We start from the raw sequence: 24510 nt of genomic DNA on the forward strand, positions 1-24510 counted from the left end.
ATTACAAATGCCATTGGTAAAAAAAATATAGCTTGGAATCTACAGGCTGATTCTTTTATCAAACAACACTTATTATTTCAAAAACTATTGACTTTTTTTTTTTAAATTTTAGACCCATCTTGTTCTAGAGCTATATGTTTTTTTTAAATATTTTCACCTTTATATTTATCAGGTAAACCATTATCAACTTTTGATTTTAAAATGACAACCTATACTTAAAATTTCATAAATTAATAAAGCTATTTTTTTAATTAATCATTACCTTAAAATTTCGAATTTAGAGCTAGTAGTTTATGAGTTATAGGTATTTAAAGTTTAGATTGGCAGAATCGAGTGGGGTACGGAGTTACCCCGCATAATGTTTGTCCACTACTCCGATTGTCATAACTTTAAATACTTATAACTCATAAATTAATCCTCCTAAATTCGATTTTTATGTATCAACATTTTTAGAAAAATATTCTGCTTTGGAATATGAAATTAAAAAACTGTGTTGCCATTCAAAAAAGTAAAAAACTTAAAAATTATAAGGATAAAAAATATTTAAAAAAAATATTTTTTTAATAAAAGCGTTGGTTTTTAATAACTTAAAAATATGTAAAAAAATATTTTGAAAAAGTCAATACTTTTTTGAATAATGAGTGTTTGATATAAAAATCACCCAGTATATATATTGTTTTTAAATGGTAAAATAAATTATTATCGCTCAGTGACTAAAAAACATTGCTTAGATCTATATATAAATAAGTAAAAAGCAAAAATATTCAACTAATGGTGAAACTATGCTATCTAATTGATTATTAAATATAAGAAAACTTTTAATTCTTATAAACTATTACTGTTGTTTTATTGACATTAAACACTATACCTAATTAAATAGTTACATAAATATTATTAATATTTTGTATGATGTCATTTTCGAAATGTATTGACTATTTCTGACCACTGATTGATGTCGATTTTCGGAATTAATTGGGAATCACAACGTATCAAATCATCCACTGTAGGTACTAAAAATACCCGTTTCTGCATTGTTGTGACATTATTGCTGTTATCGCAAAAGACTCTGGCAAGGGTCACTTTTCTGATTTCTGTCAGTTGATCTTGAATTTAAAAACATAGTTTAATTAAAAATAATTCATTCGAAATATTTCAAATGCACTAACATTCATTGAACGCTTTTGGCAAATCGTAAAAATATCTATCTGCAATTCTCGTCCTTACGAACTGTTCTCTGATGATACACCTCATCGTTGGACCAACCATTGCGTCGTCTTCGTGTTTCTCGAATAATGCACCTACCAATAACTCTATTTTTTTCCAATGTTTGTATTGCTTCAATAATTTTTCAGATGCCTATATATAATATTATACAGGAATAAAGTAAGAAGTATCAGACGATTACATATTTCAAATACGTTTGAACTTACACCTTCCACCATGATTTTGGCTAAATCTTGTACATTTCTTATTGCTTTTAGTCCACAATATTCTCTAAAGTTTGTGTAACTTGGAATACCATGATCGCGGTTTCTTTGTAAATCCAAACTGACAACATCCATCCCAAACAAAATTTTCTGGATGAACAGTGTATAAGTAGTTTGTAAGCTAAACAAAATATTTAAACATAATATTATACATAAGGTAGTTAAATATTTTTAATACAATCTATTCTATGTACATCTTCATTATTTATCTGTAAAAAAAATAAATAAATAAGAAATTACGTCATTTTGATCGTATTTTAAGTACCAACCGTTTTTGTAAATAGCATATCGACTTTTTGTGTCTTCTGTGTAGATAGCCCTCTGACAAGTTGATCCATGTGATTCAATACTAAATAAGTCGGTCGGTTATAATGTTCCTTTAGCGAAATACTTCCGTTGAACTCTCGATCTTCCGCATACAAACTAAACAACGATATCAATACAAATTAATAAATTTGATAATTAATTTTCCGTACAAATACACATCAATGGACATCTCAATATATTTTTATGTTTTTTATAATCGAATTACAGGTTTGCACAATCTTAGTGTCATAGGCATTTGTAAATGAAATTTAAATCAATATTGTTTATGTAGTAACCTATGATTGGGAATATATTCAAACGACTTCTTAATGAGGAGAAGTAAAAGCCGGTAAAGCAGTATGGAGTTTACTTAAATCAAATATATCAAATACACAGCTATTATGGCATCATGAGTCATTTTTATAATATTTACAAAGAACGAACTGATAAATGTTCAAGCATGTGCCATCGTGCCTCGGCATACATTACAGCGATAAATTAATATATTGTATAACGGCCTAGTTTTTCTATTATTATAAAATTATTTTAAAAATACGCATTGAAAAATTATTACATTGTTTGGAGTTCATATGAATTCATTATGTAAATTAATAAATATTTATGCAAAACTAACATTACAAATGCCATTGGTAAAAAAAATATAGCTTGGAATCTACAGGCTGATTCTTTTATCAAACAACACTTATTATTTCAAAAACTATTGACTTTTTTTTTTTAAATTTTAGACCCATCTTGTTCTAGAGCTATATGTTTTTTTTAAATATTTTCACCTTTATATTTATCAGGTAAACCATTATCAACTTTTGATTTTAAAATGACAACCTATACTTAAAATTTCATAAATTAATAAAGCTATTTTTTTAATTAATCATTACCTTAAAATTTCGAATTTAGAGCTAGTAGTTTATGAGTTATAGGTATTTAAAGTTTAGATTGGCAGAATCGAGTGGGGTACGGAGTTACCCCGCATAATGTTTGTCCACTACTCCGATTGTCATAACTTTAAATACTTATAACTCATAAATTAATCCTCCTAAATTCGATTTTTATGTATCAACATTTTTAGAAAAATATTCTGCTTTGGAATATGAAATTAAAAAACTGTGTTGCCATTCAAAAAAGTAAAAAACTTAAAAATTATAAGGATAAAAAATATTTAAAAAAAATATTTTTTTAATAAAAGCGTTGGTTTTTAATAACTTAAAAATATGTAAAAAAATATTTTGAAAAAGTCAATACTTTTTTGAATAATGAGTGTTTGATATAAAAATCACCCAGTATATATATTGTTTTTAAATGGTAAAATAAATTATTATCGCTCAGTGACTAAAAAACATTGCTTAGATCTATATATAAATAAGTAAAAAGCAAAAATATTCAACTAATGGTGAAACTATGCTATCTAATTGATTATTAAATATAAGAAAACTTTTAATTCTTATAAACTATTACTGTTGTTTTATTGACATTAAACACTATACCTAATTAAATAGTTACATAAATATTATTAATATTTTGTATGATGTCATTTTCGAAATGTATTGACTATTTCTTACCACTGATTGATGTCGATTTTCGGAATTAATTGGGAATCACAACGTATCAAATCATCCACTGTAGGTACTAAAAATACCCGTTTCTGCATTGTTGTGACATTATTGCTGTTATCGCAAAAGACTCTGGCAAGGGTCACTTTTCTGATTTCTGTCAGTTGATCTTGAATTTAAAAACATAGTTTAATTAAAAATAATTCATTCGAAATATTTCAAATGCACTAACATTCATTGAACGCTTTTGGCAAATCGTAAAAATATCTATCTGCAATTCTCGTCCTTACGAACTGTTCTCTGATGATACACCTCATCGTTGGACCAACCATTGCGTCGTCTTCGTGTTTCTCGAATAATGCACCTACCAATAACTCTATTTTTTTCCAATGTTTGTATTGCTTCAATAATTTTTCAGATGCTTATATATAATATTATACAGGAATAAAGTAAGAATTATCAGACGATTACATATTTCAAATACGTTTGAACTTACACCTTCCACCATGATTTTGGCTAAATCTTGTACATTTCTTATTGCTTTTAGTCCACAATATTCTCTAAAGTTTGTGTAACTTGGAATACCATGATCGCGGTTTCTTTGTAAATCCAAACTGACAACATCCATCCCAAACAAATTTTCTGGATGAACAGTGTATAAGTAGTTTGTAAGCTAAACAAAATATTTAAACATAATATTATACATAAGGTAGTTAAATATTTTTAATACAATCTATTCTATGTACATCTTCATTATTTATCTGTAAAAAAAATAAATAAATAAGAAATTACGTCATTTTGATCGTATTTTAAGTACCAACCGTTTTTGTAAATAGCATATCGACTTTTTGTGTCTTCTGTGTAGATAGCCCTCTGACAAGTTGATCCATGTGATTCAATACTAAATAAGTCGGTCGGTTATAATGTTCCTTTAGCGAAATACTTCCGTTGAACTCTCGATCTTCCGCATACAAACTAAACAACGATATCAATACAAATTAATAAATTTGATAATTAATTTTCCGTACAAATACACATCAATGGACATCTCAATATATTTTTATGTTTTTTATAATCGAATTTCAGGTTTGCACAATCTTAGTGTCATAGGCATTTGTAAATGAAATTTAAATCAATATTGTTTATGTAGTAACCTATGATTGGGAATATATTCAAACGACTTCTTAATGAGGAGAAGTAAAAGCCGGTAAAGCAGTATGGAGTTTACTTAAATCAAATATATCAAATACACAGCTATTATGGCATCATGAGTCATTTTTATAATATTTACAAAGAACGAACTGATAAATGTTCAAGCATGTGCCATCGTGCCTCGGCATACATTACAGCGATAAATTAATATATTGTACAACGGCCTAGTTTTTCTATTATTATAAAATTATTTTAAAAATACGCATTGAAAAATTATTACATTGTTTGGAGTTCATATGAATTCATTATGTAAATTAATAAATATTTATGCAAAACTAACATTACAAATGCCATTGGTAAAAAAAATATAGCTTGGAATCTACAGGCTGATTCTTTTATCAAACAACACTTATTATTTCAAAAACTATTGACTTTTTTTTTTTAAATTTTAGACCCATCTTGTTCTAGAGCTATATGTTTTTTTTAAATATTTTCACCTTTATATTTATCAGGTAAACCATTATCAACTTTTGATTTTAAAATGACAACCTATACTTAAAATTTCATAAATTAATAAAGCTATTTTTTTAATTAATCATTACCTTAAAATTTCGAATTTAGAGCTAGTAGTTTATGAGTTATAGGTATTTAAAGTTTAGATTGGCAGAATCGAGTGGGGTACGGAGTTACCCCGCATAATGTTTGTCCACTACTCCGATTGTCATAACTTTAAATACTTATAACTCATAAATTAATCCTCCTAAATTCGATTTTTATGTATCAACATTTTTAGAAAAATATTCTGCTTTGGAATATGAAATTAAAAAACTGTGTTGCCATTCAAAAAAGTAAAAAACTTAAAAATTATAAGGATAAAAAATATTTAAAAAAAATATTTTTTTAATAAAAGCGTTGGTTTTTAATAACTTAAAAATATGTAAAAAAATATTTTGAAAAAGTCAATACTTTTTTGAATAATGAGTGTTTGATATAAAAATCACCCAGTATATATATTGTTTTTAAATGGTAAAATAAATTATTATCGCTCAGTGACTAAAAAACATTGCTTAGATCTATATATAAATAAGTAAAAAGCAAAAATATTCAACTAATGGTGAAACTATGCTATCTAATTGATTATTAAATATAAGAAAACTTTTAATTCTTATAAACTATTACTGTTGTTTTATTGACATTAAACACTATACCTAATTAAATAGTTACATAAATATTATTAATATTTTGTATGATGTCATTTTCGAAATGTATTGACTATTTCTGACCACTGATTGATGTCGATTTTCGGAATTAATTGGGAATCACAACGTATCAAATCATCCACTGTAGGTACTAAAAATACCCGTTTCTGCATTGTTGTGACATTATTGCTGTTATCGCAAAAGACTCTGGCAAGGGTCACTTTTCTGATTTCTGTCAGTTGATCTTGAATTTAAAAACATAGTTTAATTAAAAATAATTCATTCGAAATATTTCAAATGCACTAACATTCATTGAACGCTTTTGGCAAATCGTAAAAATATCTATCTGCAATTCTCGTCCTTACGAACTGTTCTCTGATGATACACCTCATCGTTGGACCAACCATTGCGTCGTCTTCGTGTTTCTCGAATAATGCACCTACCAATAACTCTATTTTTTTCCAATGTTTGTATTGCTTCAATAATTTTTCAGATGCCTATATATAATATTATACAGGAATAAAGTAAGAAGTATCAGACGATTACATATTTCAAATACGTTTGAACTTACACCTTCCACCATGATTTTGGCTAAATCTTGTACATTTCTTATTGCTTTTAGTCCACAATATTCTCTAAAGTTTGTGTAACTTGGAATACCATGATCGCGGTTTCTTTGTAAATCCAAACTGACAACATCCATCCCAAACAAAATTTTCTGGATGAACAGTGTATAAGTAGTTTGTAAGCTAAACAAAATATTTAAACATAATATTATACATAAGGTAGTTAAATATTTTTAATACAATCTATTCTATGTACATCTTCATTATTTATCTGTAAAAAAAATAAATAAATAAGAAATTACGTCATTTTGATCGTATTTTAAGTACCAACCGTTTTTGTAAATAGCATATCGACTTTTTGTGTCTTCTGTGTAGATAGCCCTCTGACAAGTTGATCCATGTGATTCAATACTAAATAAGTCGGTCGGTTATAATGTTCCTTTAGCGAAATACTTCCGTTGAACTCTCGATCTTCCGCATACAAACTAAACAACGATATCAATACAAATTAATAAATTTGATAATTAATTTTCCGTACAAATACACATCAATGGACATCTCAATATATTTTTATGTTTTTTATAATCGAATTTCAGGTTTGCACAATCTTAGTGTCATAGGCATTTGTAAATGAAATTTAAATCAATATTGTTTATGTAGTAACCTATGATTGGGAATATATTCAAACGACTTCTTAATGAGGAGAAGTAAAAGCCGGTAAAGCAGTATGGAGTTTACTTAAATCAAATATATCAAATACACAGCTATTATGGCATCATGAGTCATTTTTATAATATTTACAAAGAACGAACTGATAAATGTTCAAGCATGTGCCATCGTGCCTCGGCATACATTACAGCGATAAATTAATATATTGTACAACGGCCTAGTTTTTCTATTATTATAAAATTATTTTAAAAATACGCATTGAAAAATTATTACATTGTTTGGAGTTCATATGAATTCATTATGTAAATTAATAAATATTTATGCAAAACTAACATTACAAATGCCATTGGTAAAAAAAATATAGCTTGGAATCTACAGGCTGATTCTTTTATCAAACAACACTTATTATTTCAAAAACTATTGACTTTTTTTTTTTAAATTTTAGACCCATCTTGTTCTAGAGCTATATGTTTTTTTTAAATATTTTCACCTTTATATTTATCAGGTAAACCATTATCAACTTTTGATTTTAAAATGACAACCTATACTTAAAATTTCATAAATTAATAAAGCTATTTTTTTAATTAATCATTACCTTAAAATTTCGAATTTAGAGCTAGTAGTTTATGAGTTATAGGTATTTAAAGTTTAGATTGGCAGAATCGAGTGGGGTACGGAGTTACCCCGCATAATGTTTGTCCACTACTCCGATTGTCATAACTTTAAATACTTATAACTCATAAATTAATCCTCCTAAATTCGATTTTTATGTATCAACATTTTTAGAAAAATATTCTGCTTTGGAATATGAAATTAAAAAACTGTGTTGCCATTCAAAAAAGTAAAAAACTTAAAAATTATAAGGATAAAAAATATTTAAAAAAAATATTTTTTTAATAAAAGCGTTGGTTTTTAATAACTTAAAAATATGTAAAAAAATATTTTGAAAAAGTCAATACTTTTTTGAATAATGAGTGTTTGATATAAAAATCACCCAGTATATATATTGTTTTTAAATGGTAAAATAAATTATTATCGCTCAGTGACTAAAAAACATTGCTTAGATCTATATATAAATAAGTAAAAAGCAAAAATATTCAACTAATGGTGAAACTATGCTATCTAATTGATTATTAAATATAAGAAAACTTTTAATTCTTATAAACTATTACTGTTGTTTTATTGACATTAAACACTATACCTAATTAAATAGTTACATAAATATTATTAATATTTTGTATGATGTCATTTTCGAAATGTATTGACTATTTCTGACCACTGATTGATGTCGATTTTCGGAATTAATTGGGAATCACAACGTATCAAATCATCCACTGTAGGTACTAAAAATACCCGTTTCTGCATTGTTGTGACATTATTGCTGTTATCGCAAAAGACTCTGGCAAGGGTCACTTTTCTGATTTCTGTCAGTTGATCTTGAATTTAAAAACATAGTTTAATTAAAAATAATTCATTCGAAATATTTCAAATGCACTAACATTCATTGAACGCTTTTGGCAAATCGTAAAAATATCTATCTGCAATTCTCGTCCTTACGAACTGTTCTCTGATGATACACCTCATCGTTGGACCAACCATTGCGTCGTCTTCGTGTTTCTCGAATAATGCACCTACCAATAACTCTATTTTTTTCCAATGTTTGTATTGCTTCAATAATTTTTCAGATGCCTATATATAATATTATACAGGAATAAAGTAAGAAGTATCAGACGATTACATATTTCAAATACGTTTGAACTTACACCTTCCACCATGATTTTGGCTAAATCTTGTACATTTCTTATTGCTTTTAGTCCACAATATTCTCTAAAGTTTGTGTAACTTGGAATACCATGATCGCGGTTTCTTTGTAAATCCAAACTGACAACATCCATCCCAAACAAAATTTTCTGGATGAACAGTGTATAAGTAGTTTGTAAGCTAAACAAAATATTTAAACATAATATTATACATAAGGTAGTTAAATATTTTTAATACAATCTATTCTATGTACATCTTCATTATTTATCTGTAAAAAAAATAAATAAATAAGAAATTACGTCATTTTGATCGTATTTTAAGTACCAACCGTTTTTGTAAATAGCATATCGACTTTTTGTGTCTTCTGTGTAGATAGCCCTCTGACAAGTTGATCCATGTGATTCAATACTAAATAAGTCGGTCGGTTATAATGTTCCTTTAGCGAAATACTTCCGTTGAACTCTCGATCTTCCGCATACAAACTAAACAACGATATCAATACAAATTAATAAATTTGATAATTAATTTTCCGTACAAATACACATCAATGGACATCTCAATATATTTTTATGTTTTTTATAATCGAATTACAGGTTTGCACAATCTTAGTGTCATAGGCATTTGTAAATGAAATTTAAATCAATATTGTTTATGTAGTAACCTATGATTGGGAATATATTCAAACGACTTCTTAATGAGGAGAAGTAAAAGCCGGTAAAGCAGTATGGAGTTTACTTAAATCAAATATATCAAATACACAGCTATTATGGCATCATGAGTCATTTTTATAATATTTACAAAGAACGAACTGATAAATGTTCAAGCATGTGCCATCGTGCCTCGGCATACATTACAGCGATAAATTAATATATTGTATAACGGCCTAGTTTTTCTATTATTATAAAATTATTTTAAAAATACGCATTGAAAAATTATTACATTGTTTGGAGTTCATATGAATTCATTATGTAAATTAATAAATATTTATGCAAAACTAACATTACAAATGCCATTGGTAAAAAAAATATAGCTTGGAATCTACAGGCTGATTCTTTTATCAAACAACACTTATTATATCAAAAACTATTGACTTTTTTTTTTAAATTTTAGACCCATCTTGTTCTAGAGCTATATGTTTTTTTAAAAATATTTTCACCTTTATATTTATCAGGTAAACCTTTATCAACTTTTGATTTTAAAATGACAACCTATACTTAAAATTTCATAAATTAATAAAGCTATTTTTTTAATTATCATTACCTTAAAATTTCGAATTTAGAGCTAGTAGTTTATGAGTTATAGGTATTTAAAGTTTAGATTGGCAGAATCGAGTGGGGTACGGAGTTATCCCGCATAATGTTTGTCCACTACTCCGATTGTCATAACTTTAAATACTTATAACTCATAAATTAATCCTCCTAAATTCGATTTTTATGTATCAACATTTTTAGAAAAATATTCTGCTTTGGAATATGAAATTAAAAAACTGTGTTGCCATTCAAAAAAGTAAAAAACTTAAAAATTATAAGGATAAAAAATATTTAAAAAAAATATTTTTTTAATAAAAGCGTTGGTTTTTAATAACTTAAAAATATGTAAAAAAATATTTTGAAAAAGTCAATACTTTTTTGAATAATGAGTGTTTGATATAAAAATCACCCAGTATATATATTGTTTTTAAATGGTAAAATAAATTATTATCGCTCAGTGACTAAAAAACATTGCTTAGATCTATATATAAATAAGTAAAAAGCAAAAATATTCAACTAATGGTGAAACTATGCTATCTAATTGATTATTAAATATAAGAAAACTTTTAATTCTTATAAACTATTACTGTTGTTTTATTGACATTAAACACTATACCTAATTAAATAGTTACATAAATATTATTAATATTTTGTATGATGTCATTTTCGAAATGTATTGACTATTTCTTACCACTGATTGATGTCGATTTTCGGAATTAATTGGGAATCACAACGTATCAAATCATCCACTGTAGGTACTAAAAATACCCGTTTCTGCATTGTTGTGACATTATTGCTGTTATCGCAAAAGACTCTGGCAAGGGTCACTTTTCTGATTTCTGTCAGTTGATCTTGAATTTAAAAACATAGTTTAATTAAAAATAATTCATTCGAAATATTTCAAATGCACTAACATTCATTGAACGCTTTTGGCAAATCGTAAAAATATCTATCTGCAATTCTCGTCCTTACGAACTGTTCTCTGATGATACACCTCATCGTTGGACCAACCATTGCGTCGTCTTCGTGTTTCTCGAATAATGCACCTACCAATAACTCTATTTTTTTCCAATGTTTGTATTGCTTCAATAATTTTTCAGATGCCTATATATAATATTATACAGGAATAAAGTAAGAAGTATCAGACGATTACATATTTCAAATACGTTTGAACTTACACCTTCCACCATGATTTTGGCTAAATCTTGTACATTTCTTATTGCTTTTAGTCCACAATATTCTCTAAAGTTTGTGTAACTTGGAATACCATGATCGCGGTTTCTTTGTAAATCCAAACTGACAACATCCATCCCAAACAAATTTTCTGGATGAACAGTGTATAAGTAGTTTGTAAGCTAAACAAAATATTTAAACATAATATTATACATAAGGTAGTTAAATATTTTTAATACAATCTATTCTATGTACATCTTCATTATTTATCTGTAAAAAAAATAAATAAATAAGAAATTACGTCATTTTGATCGTATTTTAAGTACCAACCGTTTTTGTAAATAGCATATCGACTTTTTGTGTCTTCTGTGTAGATAGCCCTCTGACAAGTTGATCCATGTGATTCAATACTAAATAAGTCGGTCGGTTATAATGTTCCTTTAGCGAAATACTTCCGTTGAACTCTCGATCTTCCGCATACAAACTAAACAACGATATCAATACAAATTAATAAATTTGATAATTAATTTTCCGTACAAATACACATCAATGGACATCTCAATATATTTTTATGTTTTTTATAATCGAATTTCAGGTTTGCACAATCTTAGTGTCATAGGCATTTGTAAATGAAATTTAAATCAATATTGTTTATGTAGTAACCTATGATTGGGAATATATTCAAACGACTTCTTAATGAGGATAAGTAAAAGCCGGTAAAGCAGTATGGAGTTTACTTAAATCAAATATATCAAATACACAGCTATTATGGCATCATGAGTCATTTTTATAATATTTACAAAGAACGAACTGATAAATGTTCAAGCATGTGCCATCGTGCCTCGGCATACATTACAGCGATAAATTAATATATTGTACAACGGCCTAGTTTTTCTATTATTATAAAATTATTTTAAAAATACGCATTGAAAAATTATTACATTGTTTGGAGTTCATATGAATTCATTATGTAAATTAATAAATATTTATGCAAAACTAACATTACAAATGCCATTGGTAAAAAAAATATAGCTTGGAATCTACAGGCTGATTCTTTTTTCAAACAACACTTATTATTTCAAAAACTATTGACTTTTTTTTTTAAATTTTAGACCCATCTTGTTCTAGAGCTATATGTTTTTTTTAAATATTTTCACCTTTATATTTATCAGGTAAACCATTATCTACTTTTGATTTTAAAATGACAACCTATACTTAAAATTTCATAAATTAATAAAGCTATTTTTTTAATTAATCATTACCTTAAAATTTCGAATTTAGAGCTAGTAGTTTATGAGTTATAGGTTTTTAAAGTTTAGATTGGCAGAATCGAGTGGGGTACGGAGTTACCCCGCATAATGTTTGTCCACTACTCCGATTGTCATAACTTTAAATACTTATAACTCATAAATTAATCCTCCTAAATTCGATTTTTATGTATCAACATTTTTAGAAAAATATTCTGCTTTGGAATATGAAATTAAAAAACTGTGTTGCCATTCAAAAAAGTAAAAAACTTAAAAATTATAAGGATAAAAAATATTTAAAAAAAATATTTTTTTAATAAAAGCGTTGGTTTTTAATAACTTAAAAATATGTAAAAAAATATTTTGAAAAAGTCAATACTTTTTTGAATAATGAGTGTTTGATATAAAAATCACCCAGTATATATATTGTTTTTAAATGGTAAAATAAATTATTATCGCTCAGTGACTAAAAAACATTGCTTAGATCTATATATAAATAAGTAAAAAGCAAAAATATTCAACTAATGGTGAAACTATGCTATCTAATTGATTATTAAATATAAGAAAACTTTTAATTCTTATAAACTATTACTGTTGTTTTATTGACATTAAACACTATACCTAATTAAATAGTTACATAAATATTATTAATATTTTGTATGATGTCATTTTCGAAATGTATTGACTATTTCTTACCACTGATTGATGTCGATTTTCGGAATTAATTGGGAATCACAACGTATCAAATCATCCACTGTAGGTACTAAAAATACCCGTTTCTGCATTGTTGTGACATTATTGCTGTTATCGCAAAAGACTCTGGCAAGGGTCACTTTTCTGATTTCTGTCAGTTGATCTTGAATTTAAAAACATAATTTAATTAAAAATAATTCATTCGAAATATTTCAAATGCACTAACATTCATTGAACGCTTTTGGCAAATCGTAAAAATATCTATCTGCAATTCTCGTCCTTACGAACTGTTCTCTGATGATACACCTCATCGTTGGACCAACCATTGCGTCGTCTTCGTGTTTCTCGAATAATGCACCTACCAATAACTCTATTTTTTTCCAATGTTTGTATTGCTTCAATAATTTTTCAGATGCCTATATATAATATTATACAGGAATAAAGTAAGAAGTATCAGACGATTACATATTTCAAATACGTTTGAACTTACACCTTCCACCATGATTTTGGCTAAATCTTGTACATTTCTTATTGCTTTTAGTCCACAATATTCTCTAAAGTTTGTGTAACTTGGAATACCATGATCGCGGTTTCTTTGTAAATCCAAACTGACAACATCCATCCCAAACAAATTTTCTGGATGAACAGTGTATAAGTAGTTTGTAAGCTAAACAAAATATTTAAACATAATATTATACATAAGGTAGTTAAATATTTTTAATACAATCTATTCTATGTACATCTTCATTATTTATCTGTAAAAAAAATAAATAAATAAGAAATTACGTCATTTTGATCGTATTTTAAGTACCAACCGTTTTTGTAAATAGCATATCGACTTTTTGTGTCTTCTGTGTAGATAGCCCTCTGACAAGTTGATCCATGTGATTCAATACTAAATAAGTCGGTCGGTTATAATGTTCCTTTAGCGAAATACTTCCGTTGAACTCTCGATCTTCCGCATACAAACTAAACAACGATATCAATACAAATTAATAAATTTGATAATTAATTTTCCGTACAAATACACATCAATGGACATCTCAATATATTTTTATGTTTTTTATAATCGAATTTCAGGTTTGCACAATCTTAGTGTCATAGGCATTTGTAAATGAAATTTAAATCAATATTGTTTATGTAGTAACCTATGATTGGGAATATATTCAAACGACTTCTTAATGAGGATAAGTAAAAGCCGGTAAAGCAGTATGGAGTTTACTTAAATCAAATATATCAAATACACAGCTATTATGGCATCATGAGTCATTTTTATAATATTTACAAAGAACGAACTGATAAATGTTCAAGCATGTGCCATCGTGCCTCGGCATACATTACAGCGATAAATTAATATATTGTACAACGGCCTAGTTTTTCTATTATTATAAAATTATTTTAAAAATACGCATTGAAAAATTATTACATTGTTTGGAGTTCATATGAATTCATTATGTAAATTAATAAATATTTATGCAAAACTAACATTACAAATGCCATTGGTAAAAAAAATATAGCTTGGAATCTACAGGCTGATTCTTTTTTCAAACAACACTTATTATTTCAAAAACTATTGACTTTTTTTTTTAAATTTTAGACCCATCTTGTTCTAGAGCTATATGTTTTTTTTAAATATTTTCACCTTTATATTTATCAGGTAAACCATTATCTACTTTTGATTTTAAAATGACAACCTATACTTAAAATTTCATAAATTAATAAAGCTATTTTTTTAATTAATCATTACCTTAAAATTTCGAATTTAGAGCTAGTAGTTTATGAGTTATAGGTTTTTAAAGTTTAGATTGGCAGAATCGAGTGGGGTACGGAGTTACCCCGCATAATGTTTGTCCACTACTCCGATTGTCATAACTTTAAATACTTATAACTCATAAATTAATCCTCCTAAATTCGATTTTTATGTATCAACATTTTTAGAAAAATATTCTGCTTTGGAATATGAAATTAAAAAACTGTGTTGCCATTCAAAAAAGTAAAAAACTTAAAAATTATAAGGATAAAAAATATTTAAAAAAAATATTTTTTTAATAAAAGCGTTGGTTTTTAATAACTTAAAAATATGTAAAAAAATATTTTGAAAAAGTCAATACTTTTTTGAATAATGAGTGTTTGATATAAAAATCACCCAGTATATATATTGTTTTTAAATGGTAAAATAAATTATTATCGCTCAGTGACTAAAAAACATTGCTTAGATCTATATATAAATAAGTAAAAAGCAAAAATATTCAACTAATGGTGAAACTATGCTATCTAATTGATTATTAAATATAAGAAAACTTTTAATTCTTATAAACTATTACTGTTGTTTTATTGACATTAAACACTATACCTAATTAAATAGTTACATAAATATTATTAATATTTTGTATGATGTCATTTTCGAAATGTATTGACTATTTCTTACCACTGATTGATGTCGATTTTCGGAATTAATTGGGAATCACAACGTATCAAATCATCCACTGTAGGTACTAAAAATACCCGTTTCTGCATTGTTGTGACATTATTGCTGTTATCGCAAAAGACTCTGGCAAGGGTCACTTTTCTGATTTCTGTCAGTTGATCTTGAATTTAAAAACATAATTTAATTAAAAATAATTCATTCGAAATATTTCAAATGCACTAACATTCATTGAACGCTTTTGGCAAATCGTAAAAATATCTATCTGCAATTCTCGTCCTTACGAACTGTTCTCTGATGATACACCTCATCGTTGGACCAACCATTGCGTCGTCTTCGTGTTTCTCGAATAATGCACCTACCAATAACTCTATTTTTTTCCAATGTTTGTATTGCTTCAATAATTTTTCAGATGCCTATATATAATATTATACAGGAATAAAGTAAGAAGTATCAGACGATTACATATTTCAAATACGTTTGAACTTACACCTTCCACCATGATTTTGGCTAAATCTTGTACATTTCTTATTGCTTTTAGTCCACAATATTCTCTAAAGTTTGTGTAACTTGGAATACCATGATCGCGGTTTCTTTGTAAATCCAAACTGACAACATCCATCCCAAACAAATTTTCTGGATGAACAGTGTATAAGTAGTTTGTAAGCTAAACAAAATATTTAAACATAATATTATACATAAGGTAGTTAAATATTTTTAATACAATCTATTCTATGTACATCTTCATTATTTATCTGTAAAAAAAATAAATAAATAAGAAATTACGTCATTTTGATCGTATTTTAAGTACCAACCGTTTTTGTAAATAGCATATCGACTTTTTGTGTCTTCTGTGTAGATAGCCCTCTGACAAGTTGATCCATGTGATTCAATACTAAATAAGTCGGTCGGTTATAATGTTCCTTTAGCGAAATACTTCCGTTGAACTCTCGATCTTCCGCATACAAACTAAACAACGATATCAATACAAATTAATAAATTTGATAATTAATTTTCCGTACAAATACACATCAATGGACATCTCAATATATTTTTATGTTTTTTATAATCGAATTTCAGGTTTGCACAATCTTAGTGTCATAGGCATTTGTAAATGAAATTTAAATCAATATTGTTTATGTAGTAACCTATGATTGGGAATATATTCAAACGACTTCTTAATGAGGATAAGTAAAAGCCGGTAAAGCAGTATGGAGTTTACTTAAATCAAATATATCAAATACACAGCTATTATGGCATCATGAGTCATTTTTATAATATTTACAAAGAACGAACTGATAAATGTTCAAGCATGTGCCATCGTGCCTCGGCATACATTACAGCGATAAATTAATATATTGTACAACGGCCTAGTTTTTCTATTATTATAAAATTATTTTAAAAATACGCATTGAAAAATTATTACATTGTTTGGAGTTCATATGAATTCATTATGTAAATTAATAAATATTTATGCAAAACTAACATTACAAATGCCATTGGTAAAAAAAATATAGCTTGGAATCTACAGGCTGATTCTTTTATCAAACAACACTTATTATTTCAAAAACTATTGACTTTTTTTTTTTAAATTTTAGACCCATCTTGTTCTAGAGCTATATGTTTTTTTTAAATATTTTCACCTTTATATTTATCAGGTAAACCATTATCAACTTTTGATTTTAAAATGACAACCTATACTTAAAATTTCATAAATTAATAAAGCTATTTTTTTAATTAATCATTACCTTAAAATTTCGAATTTAGAGCTAGTAGTTTATGAGTTATAGGTATTTAAAGTTTAGATTGGCAGAATCGAGTGGGGTACGGAGTTACCCCGCATAATGTTTGTCCACTACTCCGATTGTCATAACTTTAAATACTTATAACTCATAAATTAATCCTCCTAAATTCGATTTTTATGTATCAACATTTTTAGAAAAATATTCTGCTTTGGAATATGAAATTAAAAAACTGTGTTGCCATTCAAAAAAGTAAAAAACTTAAAAATTATAAGGATAAAAAATATTTAAAAAAAATATTTTTTTAATAAAAGCGTTGGTTTTTAATAACTTAAAAATATGTAAAAAAATATTTTGAAAAAGTCAATACTTTTTTGAATAATGAGTGTTTGATATAAAAATCACCCAGTATATATATTGTTTTTAAATGGTAAAATAAATTATTATCGCTCAGTGACTAAAAAACATTGCTTAGATCTATATATAAATAAGTAAAAAGCAAAAATATTCAACTAATGGTGAAACTATGCTATCTAATTGATTATTAAATATAAGAAAACTTTTAATTCTTATAAACTATTACTGTTGTTTTATTGACATTAAACACTATACCTAATTAAATAGTTACATAAATATTATTAATATTTTGTATGATGTCATTTTCGAAATGTATTGACTATTTCTTACCACTGATTGATGTCGATTTTCGGAATTAATTGGGAATCACAACGTATCAAATCATCCACTGTAGGTACTAAAAATACCCGTTTCTGCATTGTTGTGACATTATTGCTGTTATCGCAAAAGACTCTGGCAAGGGTCACTTTTCTGATTTCTGTCAGTTGATCTTGAATTTAAAAACATAGTTTAATTAAAAATAATTCATTCGAAATATTTCAAATGCACTAACATTCATTGAACGCTTTTGGCAAATCGTAAAAATATCTATCTGCAATTCTCGTCCTTACGAACTGTTCTCTGATGATACACCTCATCGTTGGACCAACCATTGCGTCGTCTTCGTGTTTCTCGAATAATGCACCTACCAATAACTCTATTTTTTTCCAATGTTTGTATTGCTTCAATAATTTTTCAGATGCCTATATATAATATTATACAGGAATAAAGTAAGAAGTATCAGACGATTACATATTTCAAATACGTTTGAACTTACACCTTCCACCATGATTTTGGCTAAATCTTGTACATTTCTTATTGCTTTTAGTCCACAATATTCTCTAAAGTTTGTGTAACTTGGAATACCATGATCGCGGTTTCTTTGTAAATCCAAACTGACAACATCCATCCCAAACAAATTTTCTGGATGAACAGTGTATAAGTAGTTTGTAAGCTAAACAAAATATTTAAACATAATATTATACATAAGGTAGTTAAATATTTTTAATACAATCTATTCTATGTACATCTTCATTATTTATCTGTAAAAAAAATAAATAAATAAGAAATTACGTCATTTTGATCGTATTTTAAGTACCAACCGTTTTTGTAAATAGCATATCGACTTTTTGTGTCTTCTGTGTAGATAGCCCTCTGACAAGTTGATCCATGTGATTCAATACTAAATAAGTCGGTCGGTTATAATGTTCCTTTAGCGAAATACTTCCGTTGAACTCTCGATCTTCCGCATACAAACTAAACAACGATATCAATACAAATTAATAAATTTGATAATTAATTTTCCGTACAAATACACATCAATGGACATCTCAATATATTTTTATGTTTTTTATAATCGAATTTCAGGTTTGCACAATCTTAGTGTCATAGGCATTTGTAAATGAAATTTAAATCAATATTGTTTATGTAGTAACCTATGATTGGGAATATATTCAAACGACTTCTTAATGAGGAGAAGTAAAAGCCGGTAAAGCAGTATGGAGTTTACTTAAATCAAATATATCAAATACACAGCTATTATGGCATCATGAGTCATTTTTATAATATTTACAAAGAACGAACTGATAAATGTTCAAGCATGTGCCATCGTGCCTCGGCATACATTACAGCGATAAATTAATATATTGTACAACGGCCTAGTTTTTCTATTATTATAAAATTATTTTAAAAATACGCATTGAAAAATTATTACATTGTTTGGAGTTCATATGAATTCATTATGTAAATTAATAAATATTTATGCAAAACTAACATTACAAATGCCATTGGTAAAAAAAATATAGCTTGGAATCTACAGGCTGATTCTTTTATCAAACAACACTTATTATTTCAAAAACTATTGACTTTTTTTTTTTAAATTTTAGACCCATCTTGTTCTAGAGCTATATGTTTTTTTTAAATATTTTCACCTTTATATTTATCAGGTAAACCATTATCAACTTTTGATTTTAAAATGACAACCTATACTTAAAATTTCATAAACTTAAAAGGCTATTTCTTCAATGAATTTTTACGTTTAAATTTTTATTTTTCGTTAATCCGTTTACAAGATATAGCCTCCCAAAGTTGGGTGGTGTTAGTGTGTAATAGGTGTATGTTAGGTGGTATTTACACACAAACACCATATGAGTGTTGTTTGATAAAAGAATCCCTCTCTATATTATATTATATTAGATTTGTATTTAATGACTAGGGTATTCAAAATTCCTAGTTTCCTACCAATTTTTAATAACAGCGTAACTCGTATATGAATTATATATATATATATATATATATGTATCAATGTATAATACAAAAGCTATAGATAGTTTTGAATGTATAATTTGTTTTTTATACGATTATGATATGCAAATCGAAATTTTCACATAAATACATTTTTGTTGGATACTATGCATTTAAAAAATTAATTTATCAACCAAATGGGAATAATCAAAATGGTATAAGTCGATTTTATGTTAACAAAGATATGAACGAGTTAAGTTAATTAAAACAATGAACTAAAAATTTAAGTTAAAATAACTAAACTTTTTACATATTAACTCGTTAATCCTCTGCCTTTTAAAAATTAACAAATTATATGATTGTTTATGTTGGCTTTAGAAGTGAGCCGATAAAGTACAAAAAACTCAGTATGGCACATTTGTCCAATCCAGCATTAACTAAATTTGTTCATATTTTAATTATTAAAATCATCACCACAATATAACCAACAAAAACACAAAAACATTGACAATAATATTCTAAAATACTGTTTACACAAACCTAATGGATTCGCTAATCATGGAATTAGCGAACGGTAATATAGCGGTCGCGAAACTGTTGCTAACGCTTGGGTCAGTGCTCTCGTTGTACGCGTTACTGTACCCATTCGTCGACAGTTCAAGTCCGTATCGCCTAATAAAGTTTTGACCTAGCAGCGCTGGCAACCATTCGGCGTACGTGATGTGCTGTATGCACGCTATCACAATTTTCCTAGCCTCTTGAAAAATACGTTCGTCGTCCCAATGCGGGTTGACTTGGGACAGCAGTTTGGCCAACCGATTATGTTCCCTCATCCACAAAGTGTACATCACCGTCATTTGGGGCAGCTCGTTTGCCCGATTATCGCCAGTCTTATAGCACGTGCCACTGCCAAACTGGCACGCGTTCGAATCGACAACTTCCAGTGGCAAATACTGCGGCTGTAACGTGTCACATTGTTTTTTGTTATAGCACCCCATGTTCGTCAACAATTGTCCATCCGACTTGGTCCTCAACGACCACGTCCGTTTCGCCGACGTACCGTATACCATCGACCCATCTAAATAATGAGTAGCTTGATTCATCTGCGAAAAATTGGTTACAAATATAATTTGTATGATTTATTTTAAATCCGGAAGGTCTGTTGTGAATATTTAATAATGTTATAAAATTGTGCACCTCACCATTTACATAATTTTAGTTATTGAAATAAACATAATATAATATACGTTCATCGTTATAGGATTATCTTATACAATTCTTACTTGTTCCCTGGGACCAAAAGTACAATCGGACCGTACTGCTGGCACCGAGCGCACGTAGTTCATGCACCGAATTATAGTGTTTGGCGTAAGATTCTTCATGTTATAAAATGGATCACCGTCCTCTACCACTATTTGCATGCACAATTCGTTAGTGTCTCGAGGAGATAGATTCAGTCCGTTACGATCACAACAGTTCACTGATTTGTCGCTTTTCACTATACATTTAATATTCGTAAGCATGCATTAATTACTGCAATTAATCAATGTATATGGTTATGTAGTAATAATCTTACTCGTGCCAGAAATTGCTGTATGTGACAGATCGTGGCCTATAAAAATCGTCCAGTACGCCATCGTCATTGTTTTGAAGTCATCTGGTGAATTATCATCGTTGACTAGTGCTACACTAAGCTTTCTTGCATTGGGCGGTGAATGAATTGAATAATGATCCGAAACACCTGTGTAAACAATTAATAAAATCTTAGAATAAAATCGACATATGTAAATCTTAAAACAATATTATTAAGAAATATTACTATATAAACTATTAGCATAGGCGGGAAACAGCAAACGTTTATAAGGTGTAGTCGCCTTTCCTGAAGAGGAACGTTTTAAATTGTTACAAGAACCATCAGGACTACGGTAGTTCATGTTCATTCTTATACACGCAGTTGCATTGTAATACATGGCCAAACACTTGTGACCCGAGGAAGTCTTGTCTAGTTTCACTTTCGATATGTCTTTGGCACATTGTTCTTGACTACCAACATAGTAACTGAAATGATCATTTAATTTATTCATATTAAATTTATTTTTTTTTACAGATTTATAATATGTATGTATTGTGTGATTATACTTAGGACAGTAGCTTCTAATTATATAGTCCGAAGCTTTGGTAATAATTTCGGCATTCCAATAAACTGAATATCCTTCTTCGGAAAGCTGAGAATTGATCAGTTGTCCATGAGGCGGGCTTCCTATATCCATACCAATATATTGACCAAGATCATGATTTCCGAAACTGCTGGCTTGATCAATATATTTTTCTAATTCTCCGATTTTGATATTTTGGTACCAGTTTCCTAAGGTTATCAAATTCAAAATATGTAAATGTACAAAACAACAACTAAAATTACTATTCATACCTTTACAAAACGAAGGTGAGAATACCAACAAACAGATTAACAGATTTATAGATATCGAGGAATTCATTCTGCTAATAATTATCAGCTGTAATCATCAAAGCAATATGTATTATTTTATTAATCATAATTATAATTTTGAATATTAAATACAAATTATTATATTATTAAATTAAATAAATAATATTGATTGCATTAAAATACATTTACCAATTATCATCTACTTCTCATGAACTAATCACTATAACATATCAGCTTGTTAAATTTTTTAGAATTTTTTTTTATTCAAATGATTTTAATATAATAAACACTAATCATTATTATTTATATGTCATATTAAGAACTAATTACTTTCGTTTATTAAATTTAGTGAATATTTGCGTCTGATAAAATGTATTAATATAGCTGAATTGATGCTATTAACTATGATTCTATGTTTTGAATAATGAGATTCCTATGAATATTTTAATACACAATACAACTAATATAGTAATATAAATAAGTATGAATAATATACTATAATAAAAAATAAAAATTGATATTATTTTCTGTTTTTACAATCTTTATTCATCGACTTTAGTTTTAATTTAGTTTCATTAGTCCTATAGGCATAAACAATGCAAATATCCTTCGCGTATACAATATTATCTTTTTACCATTTCAGCTGTTTACAAAAATTTAATTTAATATTGATGTGTTTTAATTATATAATAACATGACATGATATTAACATAAATAAATGTTTAAGTTTCTACGCCCCTCCCCCCCAAAGCAACACTATACCACACTACTATATTATTACAATAAGTTCAATGTAAACTTTTTTTTTTTTTAGTAATAATTCTCTAATGTTAATCGAATTCGCACATTTTTATTTGGTATCTAACTACCAATCCGTTATTATTGTATAAACTATACTATAATGTTGGATATTTAATTTTAAATTTAATAGATATATTTAAGGCCTCGTCTGCTGTTTGTCCTACCATAACTGATATCAAATTCTGGACAGTCAATATTACTTATTATTCTATAAATGAACGTTTGGTACTCACCGTAAATAAAATTGTTTTGTTTAATATACGAATTTTATTCTGTTCTATTCTTTCCGTTGGCTGCTATCGTGCGATTGAATTTGTATTGATTGTATCGTTAAGGCACTAAAAGTACTCGGCTAATAACTGAAATATTTTAACACCTCGGGTTTATCGATTCGTTATCGAGGTATGACCGAGATTTCAGAGTGCGTTTTAATAACTGGTTTTGTTTCTTACTGACTTCGGCCCAGTGGTAGCGGCGGCGCGACGATCCGACGCAGGGGGGTATAACTCTATACGGTGGGTCTGATATACACTTTTAAGACACGCGCCATACCAACGTAATATATGTCGCGTACAATTATAAATATTTGCGTGACGGGTCATTCTGTTTTTGCCGTTCCAGCACTCGGCAGTAATTTTGTTTACATCTAGTGACGCGTCATCGAGTATCGACATAACCACATAACGCAACGCCATAACGGTTTTACTAATTTTTCAAAACTGTTCCGTTTTAACGATTTTCAATTTAACTTGCTTTTGTTTTTAATTGTTAAATTAATAGTTTTGGTGAATAATTGTTACTGTTTCGCCATGCCGTCAAATAGTTGTGTTGTGATTGGTTGTGACACCAAATACACTGACAAAACTGTTCTTCGTCATAGGTTTCCAAAAGAAAAAAACACATTTGACGCTTGGGTGAAGAGATCAGGAAATAACAAATTATTAAATAAACCAATTGACATAGTTTATAAATCTTTTGTTATGTGTGATAAGCATTTTGAAGAAACTTGTAAAAGTCCTGGATTTAAAAAGTTGATTACTAATTCATTGCCAACTCTGAATTTACCAGGTAAATATATTATTTTAAGTTTATATAATATGTTGAAATTTTCAATATTTTGTAATATTTGTTTTTTTGTTTATATGTTCTATAGTGATATATGTTTTGTCAGCCTAAATGTTCTTACTTCTTAGTTATTCCTATAACTTAAGATAATAAGATATCTACGTATTGGGTGCATATAGCCAATACTTGACATCAGTTTTAATCAAACGGTTGAAATCAAGTATAAAAATTAAAAAAATGAAGGTATCAATTGCAGCCCAAGTCTTCAGTCAGCGTGTTGGAGCAATCATGAAGAGAATGGCCATAATGACAAACAACTC

General features: G+C 27.7%; 1 protein-coding gene and 6 pseudogenes across 1 annotated transcript; all 7 read right to left on the minus strand.

The window, feature by feature from the left end:
- Window positions 1–912: 912 nt before the first annotated feature.
- Window positions 913–1774, minus strand: LOC149062808 (peroxidase-like; annotated as a pseudogene).
- Window positions 1775–3339: 1565 nt separating this feature from the next.
- LOC149062809 (peroxidase-like) lies at window positions 3340–4353 on the minus strand (annotated as a pseudogene).
- A 1412-nt stretch (window positions 4354–5765) lies between these two features.
- LOC149062810 (peroxidase-like) lies at window positions 5766–6627 on the minus strand (annotated as a pseudogene).
- A 1565-nt stretch (window positions 6628–8192) lies between these two features.
- Window positions 8193–23539, minus strand: LOC149062811 (immunomodulatory peroxidase-like). The gene is made up of 10 exons (XM_089216107.1): window positions 23359–23539; window positions 22018–22391; window positions 21698–21921; window positions 21455–21619; window positions 21162–21376; window positions 20419–20981; window positions 18738–18891; window positions 18413–18589; window positions 18149–18338; window positions 8193–8383 (listed from the first exon to the last, which is right to left on the minus strand). The coding sequence occupies exons 2-10, from the start codon at window positions 22371–22373 to the stop codon at window positions 8193–8195; spliced, it is 2235 nt and encodes a 744-aa protein (XP_089072233.1). The 5' UTR covers window positions 22374–22391; window positions 23359–23539.
- Window positions 10619–11632, minus strand: LOC149062812 (peroxidase-like; annotated as a pseudogene).
- LOC149062813 (peroxidase-like) lies at window positions 13044–14057 on the minus strand (annotated as a pseudogene).
- On the minus strand, window positions 15469–16482 carry LOC149062814 (peroxidase-like; annotated as a pseudogene).
- Window positions 23540–24510: the final 971 nt, after the last annotated feature.

Source organism: Diuraphis noxia, unplaced genomic scaffold (assembly GCF_037042655.1).
Source record: "Diuraphis noxia isolate RWA-SAM2 unplaced genomic scaffold, SU_Dnox_SAM2 contig0001, whole genome shotgun sequence".
Classification (NCBI taxonomy): domain Eukaryota; kingdom Metazoa; phylum Arthropoda; class Insecta; order Hemiptera; family Aphididae; genus Diuraphis; species Diuraphis noxia.

Excerpts from the sequence above, each read along its gene's own strand:
- LOC149062811 (XM_089216107.1), bottom strand. The coding sequence starts at position 22,373 with ATGAATTCCTCGATATCTATAAATCTGTTAATCTGTTTGTTGGTATTC. Across the intron at positions 18,892-20,418 it reads ATGATTAGCGAATCCATTAG|TTTGTATGCGGAAGATCGAG; the intron begins GTTTGTGTAAAC and ends ATCGTTGTTTAG. Across the intron at positions 18,339-18,412 it reads CCAAAATCATGGTGGAAGGT|GCATCTGAAAAATTATTGAA; the intron begins GTAAGTTCAAAC and ends TATTATATATAG.